General features: G+C 47.0%; 1 protein-coding gene across 1 annotated transcript in view; it reads left to right on the top strand.

Annotated features, from left to right (window-relative positions):
* LOC120032820 (SEC14-like protein 1) overlaps window positions 1-15,407 on the top strand; it is a 69,479-nt gene that overhangs the window by 35,904 nt on the left and 18,168 nt on the right. The window contains exons 3-4 of the mRNA XM_038979007.1: window positions 3,563-3,712; window positions 4,583-4,714. Of these exons, the coding sequence (XP_038834935.1) occupies window positions 3,563-3,712; window positions 4,583-4,714 (282 nt within the window). The remainder of the gene's footprint in view (window positions 1-3,562; window positions 3,713-4,582; window positions 4,715-15,407) is intronic.

The following is a 15,407-nucleotide window of genomic DNA, read 5'->3' as shown; positions in this document are numbered from 1 at the left end:
GACACAGCTGAATTTCTGCGTCCCAAATGGCACCCTATTGCCTATATAGTGCACTACTTTAGCACTTTAGGGAATATATTGCCATTGGGGACACAGCCAACAGCCCTGGCAGTTTTATTAGGAAGTCAGGTACCATGCTGACTGGAGCGACAAAGAATGGGGGGTGCAGCCATTGCCAATTTCCAAAGCCCCTACTTAGCCTGGTTTGCTCGTGGCCTCACACCCCGGCCTGAATACCGGTCCCATTTTAGCAGGGTAAGCTCTAGCCCTTATTACAGTTATATGACAAGGCCCATGTCTAGGCTACAGGGGTGTTTCTCAACCTCCAGTCTGTGGCCCCCAAAAGGAAAAGCCATAGCTTGCCAGTCCCTGGTATGAAAAGGACTGCAAAACACTGGTTTTAGAGGACCCGATACTGACATCTTGCTCCAGTATAACTGACCAGAGGTCGACCGATTTATGATTTTTCTACGTCGATACCAATTATTGGAGGACCAAAAAAAGGCGATTTTTATTTTATTTATTTGTAATAATGACAATTACAACAATACTGAATGAACACTTATTTTAACTTAATACATCAATAAAATCAATTTAGCCTCAAATAAATAATGGAACATGTTCAATTTGGTTTAAATAATCCAAAAACAAAGTGTTGGAGAAGAAAGTAAAAGTGCAATATGTGCCATGTAAGAAAGCTAACGTTTAAGTTCCTTGCTCAGAACATGAGAACATATGAAAGCTGGTGGTTCCTTTTAACATGAGTCTTCAATATTCCCAGGTAAGAAGTTTTAGGTTGTAGTTATTATAGGAATTATAGGACTATTTCTCTCTATACCATTTGTATTTCATATACCTTTGACTATTGGATGTTCTTATAGGCACTTAAGTATTGCCAATGTAACAGTATAGCTTCCGTCCCTCTCCTCGCCCCTACCTGTGCTCGAACCAGGAACACATCGACAACAGCCACCCTCGAAGCATTGTTACTCATCGCTCCACAAAAGCCGCGACCCTTGCAGAGCAAGGGGAACAACTACTCCAAGTCTCAGAGCAAGTGACGTCACCGATTGAAACGCTATTAGCGCGCACCCCACTAACTAGCTAGCCATTTCACATCGGTTACACCAGCCTAATCTCGGGAGTTGATAGGCTTGAAGTCATAAAAAGCTCAATGCTTGAAGCATTGCGAAGAGCTGCTGGCAAACGCACGAAAGTGCTGTTTGAATGAATGCTTACGAGCCTGCTGCTGCCTACCACCGCTCAGTCAGACTGCTCTATCAAATATCAAATCATAAACTTAATTATAACATAACACACAGAAATACGAGCCTTTGGTCATTAATATGGTCGAATCCGGAAACTATCATTTTGAAAACAAAACCTTTATTCTTTCAGTGAAATACGGAACCGTTCCGTATTTTATCTAACGGGTGGCATCCCTAAGTCTAAATATTGCTGTTACATTGTACAACCTTCAATGTTATGTCATAATTATGTACAATTCTGGCAAATTAATTACGGTCTTTGTTAGGAATAAATGGACTTCACACAGTTCGCAACGAGCCAGGCGGCCCAAACTGCTGCATATACCCTGACTGCTTGCACAGAACGCAAGAGAAGTGACACAATTTCCCTAATTATAAGAAATTCATGTTAGCAGGCAATATTAACTAAATATGCAGGTTTAAAAATATATACTTGTGTATTGATTTTAAAGAAAGGCATTGATGTTTATGGTTAGGTTTGGTGCAACGACAGTGCTAAATCATCACCCGTTTGGCGAAGTAGGCTGTGATTCGATGAGAACAGGCAACGCATCGATTATTTGCAATGCAGGACACGCTAGATAAACTAGTAATATCATCAACCATGTGTAGTTAACTAGTGATTATGTTAAGATTGATTGTTTTTTATAAGTTTAATGCTAGCTAGCAACTTACCTTGGCTTCTTGCTGCCCTCGCGTAACAGGTAGTCAGCCTGCCATGCAGTCTCCTCGTGGAGTGCAATGTAAGGCAGGTGGTTAGAGCGTTGGACTAGTAACCGGAAGGTTGCAAAAACAAATCCCAGAGCTGACAAGGTAAAAATCTGTCGTTCTGCCCCTGAACAAGGCAGTTAACCCACAGTTCCTAGGCCATCATTGAAAATAAGAATGTGTTCGTAACTGACTTGCCTAGTTAAATAAAGGTGTAAAAAATTAAATACAAATCGGTGTCCAAAAATACCGATTTCTGATTTGTTATGAAAACTTGAAATCGGCCCTAATTAATCGGCCATCCCGATTAATCGGTCGACCTCTGTAACTGATGATCGAGCTGTGAACCCTGCCAACCTTGAGTTAAAAAAAAAAAGAAGCTTGTTCTCTCTCTCGCTCTCTTACTTAGCTTTTGGTGAGTGCTTTTACATGTATGTTTCCAGTCTGAGCCATCTTGACTACGTGGTGGATTTGTGCCCGGTGGTGGCCTCAAATTGCCCCAATGCTACTTCCCTCATTTTTCTCTCTCCTTCCTCTCTTCTCTCGGTCGCTCTCTCCAGACTGCAGAATCCAACTGGGCCAGGATAAGAATCTGCCCATTCAGCACAAAATGAAATATATAATGGTGTCTAGAGCGGCCAGGAAGAAGTAGACAAAATGAGTTCCTTTATTACAACACAGGGCACAGACTTGGCCTAGAATTAGCAAAGATGCTGTCATCATGTACAGGTCCCTAGACTGTTCTGAGCGCGGTGTCACTTAGCTGGAGCATCACCTTGTCTCCCACACCTCTCCAAACTGATCGGGGACCTGTCGATACATGTCTTCTCATGTCCGCTGGCTGCTTACAAAACTCTGCCAATCAGATCAGTAATAAAACATTATGAAAGCAATGCCAGGCCCATTGTGTGCCAAGGACCTTAAGTTGTGTAACAGCTGCCTTCAGCAGCACAATAAATCGAGGGCTGTGTCTGAAACGATACCCTATTCCCTTCATCGTGTACTACTTTTGACCAGGGCCCATAGGGTGCCATTTTGGTCGCAACCTAGGTGGTGTTATGTGGTTTATGAGCAGAATTCTACTGATATATTGTGCCTGGGGTGCCTTTACTAGGCTTAATATTACTGGGCTTTTATTATTACTGGGCTTGTTATTACTAGGCCTATTATTTTGCATACAAGATAATGAAACGATGCATTGTGTAATGCTGGCGTGTGTGCCAGCTGCTGAGACAATTGGATACGAGTCAACGTTAGTGAGGGGATGTGTGGGTCGTGGCGTTGAATAGACCTGAATGGTGTTTTGTCTCTCTTCTCCGTCCTAACCTCTCTTGCCCGCCTTTATCACTTTCTTTCTCTTGCTCATTTTTTTGAGATATGAAAACAGCTGACAATTATTGATTTTGGGAACTAGGCTATTTCATTAAATGTCACCGTTGGAGATACAATGGCTAGAATATCTTCTCTGATGCGTCTCACTCTCTCAATTCAATCAACTTTATTAACATGGAAGGTAAAGGAGTTTGCGTTCCCAAAGGAAATGAGTCCCACACTAATAATCCTGTCTCTTTCCATCTCTCTCGCAGGCCTACGAGAGGCGATTCCCCACGTGTCACCTGATTCCCATGTTTGTGGACAGCGAGGTGTTGGAGGAAACTGAGAGCGAGGACGGATCCATACACCAGGTCCAGCGCCGTTGCAAACTGGACGTGGACGCCCCTCGTCTCCTCAAGCGGGTACGGTTGACGTCGCTAACCTGTTGCTAACTTCTCTCTTGAGTCTTGTCAGTCAACCAATCAAATGTATTTATAAAGCATTGTCAGTCGACGTGAGTCTTGTACTTTAAGTCAATCAATCAACCAAACCTAAGTCAATCAATCAACCAATCCAATGTATTTATGAAGCCCTTTTGTACATCATTGTCACAAAGTGCTTTACAGTGACACAGCCTAGACCCCAAAGGCCAAGCAGAAGCCGTTTGAGTATTGTTTAAAGTTTCTGCTCAATGTTTCCAGATTTCTATGAAATATGACCTAGAGTTACTTAAAATTTGTGAATTAGTTTTCAATTCAATTTTTAAAAAAATACAAAATGTTTAAAAGTAGTCTTTCTGTGTTGGAATGGTGTTGGCTTACCCCAACCACAGAGTGGTGTTGACGTATACCGGTCATTAAAAATATTGATGTGAGTAGATCGCTGATTGGCCAGCTCATCCTCCTCAGGAAGATGACATCATGTTCTATGAGGAAATAGCAAGCATTTTTTAAACGGTCTGTTTGAGATACAAGTTTGATATTTGAGCGTTTTTCTCCAATTTATGCTTTGGCCACAAATACGAGTATAGGTCGAGTCAGCAACATTATTTGGATACGAGTTAACAGAATATTCATTTTAAGTGAGATTTTCAGGGGACAGTTTAAATAAAGTTGCATTTAAAACATCCTTAGCTTGTGTTCTAAGCGAAGCTGACATAACGGGAAAAAAATTATCAAAAGACCTTAACACGCAAATCAAGCATCGGCCATTTTGTAATCAGTGTATCCGTTTTTCCTTTTTCACCATTTGGTTTTGCTGCAACTGGTTTCATGAGTGTCCTTTGTGTGCAGATTGCGGGGGTGGACTATGTGTACTTCAGCCAGGAGAACACTCTGAACAAGAGAGAGAGGACGCTCCACATCGAGTCCCACAACGAGACCTTCTCCAACAGAGTCATCATCCACGAACTCTGCAGCTACTCGGTGTGTTACAGACACACACACACATGCGCATACACACACACACACATGCCATACACACACACATTAAAATGTAGCTTTGGTTAGAATGGTTACATAAGCTACCTGTCCATTCGCTAACACACATTCTGGCTTTAATTTGTCAAACGCATGCACGTGCACACACACACACTCACACTCAATCACACACACACACACACACACACACACACACACACACACACACACACACACACACACACAAAGCCCTGTTAAACCACTTTGAAGCCAGCTGTCGGCAGCACACCTGTGCATTCACAATGTCTCTTCAAATGTACGGATCGAGCGGTGTTCCAACCAGCTCCTGATATGTAGCTACACACACGCCACTTCAGTCTTAGTTTTATATCACCTTATCTCAAACGACACGACACGCACACACACACAACCCTGTAAAAGAGAGTTGTCGACAGCACACTTATGTCTGAACCCCTTCCCTCCAATGCACTCACAATGCTTCTCTCCAAATAGACAGAGAAAGCTGTGTTCCAACCAGCCTCTCATATGCTGCTTCCTTCCCACTGAATAATTCAGACCTCCCATTGTTACCGGCAGCACTCCGCCTCAACACACTCACACACTATTCTGGAGTCAGTTCTTTCACACCTCCCAGGCGTTGTTGCAGCACTCCCTCCTCTGACCTCAGTGCTACTCTCACCAGGCTCCCATGGTGAATGAATGCGCTCTGAGTTAATGAGGTCAAGCACATTGCATTAGCGTCTAACGAGGCTAGCGGGCCTATTTTAGGTCCGTTATGCAGCTTTCCTTGTGAAGAACAGTTACGGTTACCCCGCGGCTGCTAACAAGGCTAGGCAGCTCAATTAGACTGAGCTAAAGTTGGCTAAAGCTGACATATTTTGGTAGCCAGAGATAACAGGTATCCAGCACCGGAGCTAGCCGAAGAGCTACGCAGTAAAATCATCTCTGTCAGAAGTTGTGTGTCACGGAGGGATCACTGTATGACTTGCCTTGGTTTGCCTAGCGGTGTCTGACATTCAACACTCTCACTCCCAGTCCTGTCGAACACACTCCACTCACTGACATTCAACACTCTCACTCCCAGTCCTATCGAACACACTCCACTCACTGACATTCAACACTCTCACTGCCAGTCCTGTCGAACACACTCCACTCACTGACATTCAACACTCTCACTCCCAGTCCTGTCGAACACACTCCACTCACTGACATTCAACACTCTCACTCCCAGTCCTATCTAACACACTCCACTCACTGACATTCAACACTCTCACTGCCAGTCCTGTCGAACACACTCCACTCACTGACATTCAACACTCTCACTCCCAGTCCTATCGAACACACTCCACTCACTGACATTCAACACTCTCACTGCCAGTCCTGTCGAACACACTCCACTCACTGACATTCAACACTCTCACTCCCAGTCCTATCTAACACACTCCACTCACTGACATTCAACACTCTCACTCCCAGTCCTATCTAACACACTCCACTCACTGACATTCAACACTCTCACTCCCAGTCCTATCTAACACACTCCACTCACTGACATTCAACACTCTCACTCCCAGTCCTATCTAACACACTCCACTCGCTGACATTCAACACTCCCAGTCCTATCTAACACACTCCACTCACTGACATTCAACACTCTCACTCCCAGTCCTGTCTAACACACTCCACTCACTGACATTCAACACTCTCACTCCCAGTCCTATCTAACACACTCCACTCACTGACATTCAACACTCTCACTCCCAGTCCTGTCGAACACACTCCACTCACTGACATTCAACACTCTCACTCCCAGTCCTATCTAACACACTCCACTCGCTGACATTCAACACTCCCAGTCCTGTCTAACACACTCCACTCGCTGACATTCAACACTCTCACTCCCAGTCCTGTCTAACACACTCCACTCACTGACATTCAACATTCTCACTCCCAGTCCTATCGAACACACTCCACTCACTGACATTCAACACTCTCACTCCCAGTCCTATCGAACACACTCCACTCACTGACATTCAACACTCTCACTCCCAGTCCTATCGAACACACTCCACTCACTGACATTCAACACTCTCACTCCCAGTCCTATCGAACACACTCCACTCACTGACATTCAACACTCTCACTCCCAGTCCTATCGAACACACTCCACTCACTGACATTCAACACTCTCACTCCCAGTCCTATCGAACACACTCCACTCACTGACATTCAACACTCTCACTCCCAGTCCTATCGAACACACTCCACTCACTGACATTCAACACGCTCACTCCCAGTCCTATCGAACACACTCCACTCACTGACATTCAACACGCTCACTCCCAGTCCTATCGAACACACTCCACTCACTGACATTCAACACGCTCACTCCCAGTCCTATCGAACACACTCCACTCACTGACATTCAACACTCTCACTCCCAGTCCTGTCGAACACACTCCACTCACTGACATTCAACACTCTCACTCCCAGTCCTGTCGAACACACTCCACTCGCTGACATTCAACACTCTCACTCCCAGTCCTGTCGAACACACTCCACTCGCTGACATTCAACACTCTCACTCCCAGTCCTATCGAACACACTCCACTCGCTGACATTCAACACTCTCACTCCCAGTCCTATCGAACACACTCCACTCGCTGACATTCAACACTCTCACTCCCAGTCCTATCTAACACACTCCACTCGCTGACATTCAACACTCTCACTCCCAGTCCTATCTAACACACTCCACTCGCTGACATTCAACACTCTCACTCCCAGTCCTGTCTAACACACTCCACTCGCTGACATTCAACACTCTCACTCCCAGTCCTATCGAACACACTCCACTCGCTGACATTCACTCTCACTCCCAGTCCTATCGAACACACTCCACTCGCTGACATTCAACACTCTCACTCCCAGTCCTATCGAACACACTCCACTCGCTGACATTCAACACTCCCAGTCCTGTCTAACACACTCCACTCGCTGACATTCAACACTCTCACTCCCAGTCCTGTCTAACACACTCCACTCACTGACATTCAACATTCTCACTCCCAGTCCTATCTAACACACTCCACTCACTGACATTCAACACTCTCACTCCCAGTCCTATCGAACACACTCCACTCACTGACATTCAACACTCTCACTCCCAGTCCTATCGAACACACTCCACTCACTGACATTCAACACTCTCACTCCCAGTCCTATCGAACACACTCCACTCACTGACATTCAACACTCTCACTCCCAGTCCTATCGAACACACTCCACTCACTGACATTCAACACTCTCACTGCCAGTCCTGTCGAACACACTCCACTCACTGACATTCAACACTCTCACTCCCAGTCCTATCTAACACACTCCACTCACTGACATTCAACACTCTCACTCCCAGTCCTATCTAACACACTCCACTCACTGACATTCAACACTCTCACTCCCAGTCCTATCTAACACACTCCACTCACTGACATTCAACACTCTCACTCCCAGTCCTATCTAACACACTCCACTCGCTGACATTCAACACTCTCACTCCCAGTCCTATCGAACACACTCCACTCACTGACATTCAACACTCTCACTCCCAGTCCTATCGAACACACTCCACTCACTGACATTCAACACTCTCACTCCCAGTCCTATCGAACACACTCCACTCACTGACATTCAACACTCTCACTCCCAGTCCTATCGAACACACTCCACTCACTGACATTCAACACGCTCACTCCCAGTCCTATCGAACACACTCCACTCACTGACATTCAACACGCTCACTCCCAGTCCTATCGAACACACTCCACTCACTGACATTCAACACGCTCACTCCCAGTCCTATCGAACACACTCCACTCACTGACATTCAACACTCTCACTCCCAGTCCTGTCGAACACACTCCACTCACTGACATTCAACACTCTCACTCCCAGTCCTGTCGAACACACTCCACTCGCTGACATTCAACACTCTCACTCCCAGTCCTGTCGAACACACTCCACTCGCTGACATTCAACACTCTCACTCCCAGTCCTATCGAACACACTCCACTCGCTGACATTCAACACTCTCACTCCCAGTCCTATCGAACACACTCCACTCGCTGACATTCAACACTCTCACTCCCAGTCCTATCTAACACACTCCACTCGCTGACATTCAACACTCTCACTCCCAGTCCTATCTAACACACTCCACTCGCTGACATTCAACACTCTCACTCCCAGTCCTGTCTAACACACTCCACTCGCTGACATTCAACACTCTCACTCCCAGTCCTATCGAACACACTCCACTCGCTGACATTCACTCTCACTCCCAGTCCTATCGAACACACTCCACTCGCTGACATTCAACACTCTCACTCCCAGTCCTATCGAACACACTCCACTCGCTGACATTCAACACTCCCAGTCCTGTCTAACACACTCCACTCGCTGACATTCAACACTCTCACTCCCAGTCCTGTCTAACACACTCCACTCACTGACATTCAACATTCTCACTCCCAGTCCTATCTAACACACTCCACTCACTGACATTCAACACTCTCACTCCCAGTCCTATCGAACACACTCCACTCACTGACATTCAACACTCTCACTCCCAGTCCTATCGAACACACTCCACTCACTGACATTCAACACTCTCACTCCCAGTCCTATCGAACACACTCCACTCACTGACATTCAACACTCTCACTCCCAGTCCTATCGAACACACTCCACTCACTGACATTCAACACTCTCACTGCCAGTCCTGTCGAACACACTCCACTCACTGACATTCAACACTCTCACTCCCAGTCCTATCTAACACACTCCACTCACTGACATTCAACACTCTCACTCCCAGTCCTATCTAACACACTCCACTCACTGACATTCAACACTCTCACTCCCAGTCCTATCTAACACACTCCACTCACTGACATTCAACACTCTCACTCCCAGTCCTATCTAACACACTCCACTCGCTGACATTCAACACTCCCAGTCCTATCTAACACACTCCACTCACTGACATTCAACACTCTCACTCCCAGTCCTGTCTAACACACTCCACTCACTGACATTCAACACTCTCACTCCCAGTCCTATCTAACACACTCCACTCACTGACATTCAACACTCTCACTCCCAGTCCTGTCGAACACACTCCACTCACTGACATTCAACACTCTCACTCCCAGTCCTATCTAACACACTCCACTCGCTGACATTCAACACTCCCAGTCCTATCTAACACACTCCACTCACTGACATTCAACACTCTCACTCCCAGTCCTGTCTAACACACTCCACTCACTGACATTCAACACTCTCACTCCCAGTCCTATCTAACACACTCCACTCGCTGACATTCAACACTCCCAGTCCTGTCTAACACACTCCACTCGCTGACATTCAACACTCTCACTCCCAGTCCTGTCTAACACACTCCACTCACTGACATTCAACATTCTCACTCCCAGTCCTATCGAACACACTCCACTCACTGACATTCAACACTCTCACTCCCAGTCCTATCGAACACACTCCACTCACTGACATTCAACACTCTCACTCCCAGTCCTATCGAACACACTCCACTCACTGACATTCAACACTCTCACTCCCAGTCCTATCGAACACACTCCACTCACTGACATTCAACACTCTCACTCCCAGTCCTATCGAACACACTCCACTCACTGACATTCAACACTCTCACTCCCAGTCCTATCGAACACACTCCACTCACTGACATTCAACACTCTCACTCCCAGTCCTATCGAACACACTCCACTCACTGACATTCAACACTCTCACTCCCAGTCCTATCGAACACACTCCACTCACTGACATTCAACACGCTCACTCCCAGTCCTATCGAACACACTCCACTCACTGACATTCAACACGCTCACTCCCAGTCCTATCGAACACACTCCACTCACTGACATTCAACACGCTCACTCCCAGTCCTATCGAACACACTCCACTCACTGACATTCAACACTCTCACTCCCAGTCCTGTCGAACACACTCCACTCACTGACATTCAACACTCTCACTCCCAGTCCTGTCGAACACACTCCACTCGCTGACATTCAACACTCTCACTCCCAGTCCTGTCGAACACACTCCACTCGCTGACATTCAACACTCTCACTCCCAGTCCTATCGAACACACTCCACTCGCTGACATTCAACACTCTCACTCCCAGTCCTATCGAACACACTCCACTCGCTGACATTCAACACTCTCACTCCCAGTCCTATCTAACACACTCCACTCGCTGACATTCAACACTCTCACTCCCAGTCCTATCTAACACACTCCACTCGCTGACATTCAACACTCTCACTCCCAGTCCTGTCTAACACACTCCACTCGCTGACATTCAACACTCTCACTCCCAGTCCTATCGAACACACTCCACTCGCTGACATTCACTCTCACTCCCAGTCCTATCGAACACACTCCACTCGCTGACATTCAACACTCTCACTCCCAGTCCTATCGAACACACTCCACTCGCTGACATTCAACACTCCCAGTCCTGTCTAACACACTCCACTCGCTGACATTCAACACTCTCACTCCCAGTCCTGTCTAACACACTCCACTCACTGACATTCAACATTCTCACTCCCAGTCCTATCTAACACACTCCACTCACTGACATTCAACACTCTCACTCCCAGTCCTATCGAACACACTCCACTCACTGACATTCAACACTCTCACTCCCAGTCCTATCGAACACACTCCACTCACTGACATTCAACACTCTCACTCCCAGTCCTATCGAACACACTCCACTCACTGACATTCAACACTCACTCCCAGTCCTATCGAACACACTCCACTCACTGACATTCAACACTCTCACTCCCAGTCCTATCGAACACACTCCACTCACTGACATTCAACACTCTCACTCCCAGTCCTATCGAACACACTCCACTCACTGACATTCAACACTCTCACTCCCAGTCCTATCGAACACACTCCACTCACTGACATTCAACACTCTCACTCCCAGTCCTATCGAACACACTCCACTCACTGACATTCAACACTCTCACTCCAGTCCTATCGAACACACTCCACTCACTGACATTCAACACTCTCACTGCCAGTCCTGTCGAACACACTCCACTCACTGACATTCAACACTCTCACTCCCAGTCCTATCGAACACACTCCACTCACTGACATTCAACACTCTCACTGCCAGTCCTGTCGAACACACTCCACTCACTGACATTCAACACTCTCACTCCCAGTCCTATCTAACACACTCCACTCACTGACATTCAACACTCTCACTCCCAGTCCTATCTAACACACTCCACTCACTGACATTCAACACTCTCACTCCCAGTCCTATCGAACACACTCCACTCACTGACATTCAACACTCTCACTCCCAGTCCTATCGAACACACTCCACTCACTGACATTCAACACTCTCACTCCCAGTCCTATCTAACACACTCCACTCGCTGACATTCAACACTCCCAGTCCTATCTAACACACTCCACTCACTGACATTCAACACTCTCACTCCCAGTCCTGTCTAACACACTCCACTCACTGACATTCAACACTCTCACTCCCAGTCCTATCTAACACACTCCACTCACTGACATTCAACACTCTCACTCCCAGTCCTGTCGAACACACTCCACTCACTGACATTCAACACTCTCACTCCCAGTCCTATCTAACACACTCCACTCGCTGACATTCAACACTCCCAGTCCTATCTAACACACTCCACTCACTGACATTCAACACTCTCACTCCCAGTCCTGTCTAACACACTCCACTCACTGACATTCAACACTCTCACTCCCAGTCCTATCTAACACACTCCACTCACTGACATTCAACACTCTCACTCCCAGTCCTGTCGAACACACTCTACTCACTGACATTCAACACTCTCACTCCCAGTCCTATCTAACACACTCCACTCACTGACATTCAACACTCTCACTCCCAGTCCTATCGAACACACTCCACTCACTGACATTCAACACTCTCACTCCCAGTCCTGTCTAACACACTCCACTCACTGACATTCAACACTCTCACTCCCAGTCCTATCTAACACACTCCACTCACTGACATTCAACACTCTCACTCCCAGTCCTATCTAACACACTCCACTCACTGACATTCAACACTCTCACTCCCAGTCCTATCTAACACACTCCACTCACTGACATTCGACACTCTCACTCCCAGTCCTGTCGAACACACTCCACTCACTGACATTCGACACTCTCACTCCCAGTCCTATCTAAGACACTCCACTCACTGACATTCGACACTCTCACTCCCAGTCCTATCAAACACACTCCACTCGCTGACATTCAACACTCTCACTCCCAGTCCTATCTAACACACTCCACTCGCTGACATTCAACACTCTCACTCCCAGTCCTATCTAACACACTCCACTCGCTGACATTCAACACTCTCACTCCCAGTCCTATCTAACACACTCCACTCGCTGACATTCAACACTCTCACTCCCAGTCCTATCTAACACACTCCACTCGCTGACATTCAACACTCTCACTCCCAGTCCTATCTAACACACTCCACTCGCTGACATTCAACACTCTCACTCCCAGTCCTGTCTAACACACTCCACTCGCTGACATTCAACACTCTCACTCCCAGTCCTATTGAACACACTCCACTCACTGACATTCACTCTCACTCCCAGTCCTATCGAACACACTCCACTCGCTGACATTCAACACTCTCACTCCCAGTCCTATCGAACACACTCCACTCGCTGACATTCAACACTCCCAGTCCTGTCTAACACACTCCACTCGCTGACATTCAACACTCTCACTCCCAGTCCTGTCTAACACACTCCACTCACTGACATTCAACATTCTCACTCCCAGTCCTATCTAACACACTCCACTCACTGACATTCAACACTCTCACTCCCAGTCCTATCGAACACACTCCACTCACTGACATTCAACACTCTCACTCCCAGTCCTATCGAACACACTCCACTCACTGACATTCAACACTCTCACTCCCAGTCCTATCTAACACACTCCACTCGCTGACATTCACTCTCACTCCCAGTCCTATCGAACACACTCCACTCGCTGACATTCAACACTCTCACTCCCAGTCCTATCGAACACACTCCACTCGCTGACATTCAACACTCCCAGTCCTGTCTAACACACTCCACTCGCTGACATTCAACACTCTCACTCCCAGTCCTGTCTAACACACTCCACTCACTGACATTCAACATTCTCACTCCCAGTCCTATCTAACACACTCCACTCACTGACATTCAACACTCTCACTCCCAGTCCTATCGAACACACTCCACTCACTGACATTCAACACTCTCACTCCCAGTCCTATCGAACACACTCCACTCACTGACATTCAACACTCTCACTCCCAGTCCTATCGAACACACTCCACTCACTGACATTCAACACTCTCACTCCCAGTCCTATCGAACACACTCCACTCACTGACATTCAACACTCTCACTCCCAGTCCTATCGAACACACTCCACTCACTGACATTCAACACTCTCACTCCCAGTCCTATCGAACACACTCCACTCACTGACATTCAACACTCTCACTCCCAGTCCTATCGAACACACTCCACTCACTGACATTCAACACTCTCACTCCCAGTCCTATCGAACACACTCCACTCACTGACATTCAACACTCTCACTGCCAGTCCTGTCGAACACACTCCACTCACTGACATTCAACACTCTCACTCCCAGTCCTATCGAACACACTCCACTCACTGACATTCAACACTCTCACTGCCAGTCCTGTCGAACACACTCCACTCACTGACATTCAACACTCTCACTCCCAGTCCTATCTAACACACTCCACTCACTGACATTCAACACTCTCACTCCCAGTCCTATCTAACACACTCCACTCACTGACATTCAACACTCTCACTCCCAGTCCTATCGAACACACTCCACTCACTGACATTCAACACTCTCACTCCCAGTCCTATCTAACACACTCCACTCGCTGACATTCAACACTCCCAGTCCTATCTAACACACTCCACTCACTGACATTCAACACTCTCACTCCCAGTCCTGTCTAACACACTCCACTCACTGACATTCAACACTCTCACTCCCAGTCCTATCTAACACACTCCACTCACTGACATTCAACACTCTCACTCCCAGTCCTGTCGAACACACTCCACTCACTGACATTCAACACTCTCACTCCCAGTCCTATCTAACACACTCCACTCGCTGACATTCAACACTCCCAGTCCTATCTAACACACTCCACTCACTGACATTCAACACTCTCACTCCCAGTCCTATCTAACACACTCCACTCACTGACATTCAACACTCTCACTCCCAGTCCTGTCGAACACACTCTACTCACTGACATTCAACACTCTCACTCCCAGTCCTATCTAACACACTCCACTCACTGACATTCAACACTCTCACTCCCAGTCCTATCGAACACACTCCACTCACTGACATTCAACACTCTCACTCCCAGTCCTGTCTAACACACTCCACTCACTGACATTCAACACTCTCACTCCCAGTCCTATCTAACACACTCCACTCACTGACATTCAACACTCTCAC

Source organism: Salvelinus namaycush, chromosome 39 (genome assembly GCF_016432855.1).
Source record: "Salvelinus namaycush isolate Seneca chromosome 39, SaNama_1.0, whole genome shotgun sequence".
NCBI lineage: Eukaryota > Metazoa > Chordata > Actinopteri > Salmoniformes > Salmonidae > Salvelinus > Salvelinus namaycush.
The sequence above is the reverse complement of the archived record's forward strand: the minus strand, read 5'-3'. Positions and strand labels throughout refer to the sequence as shown.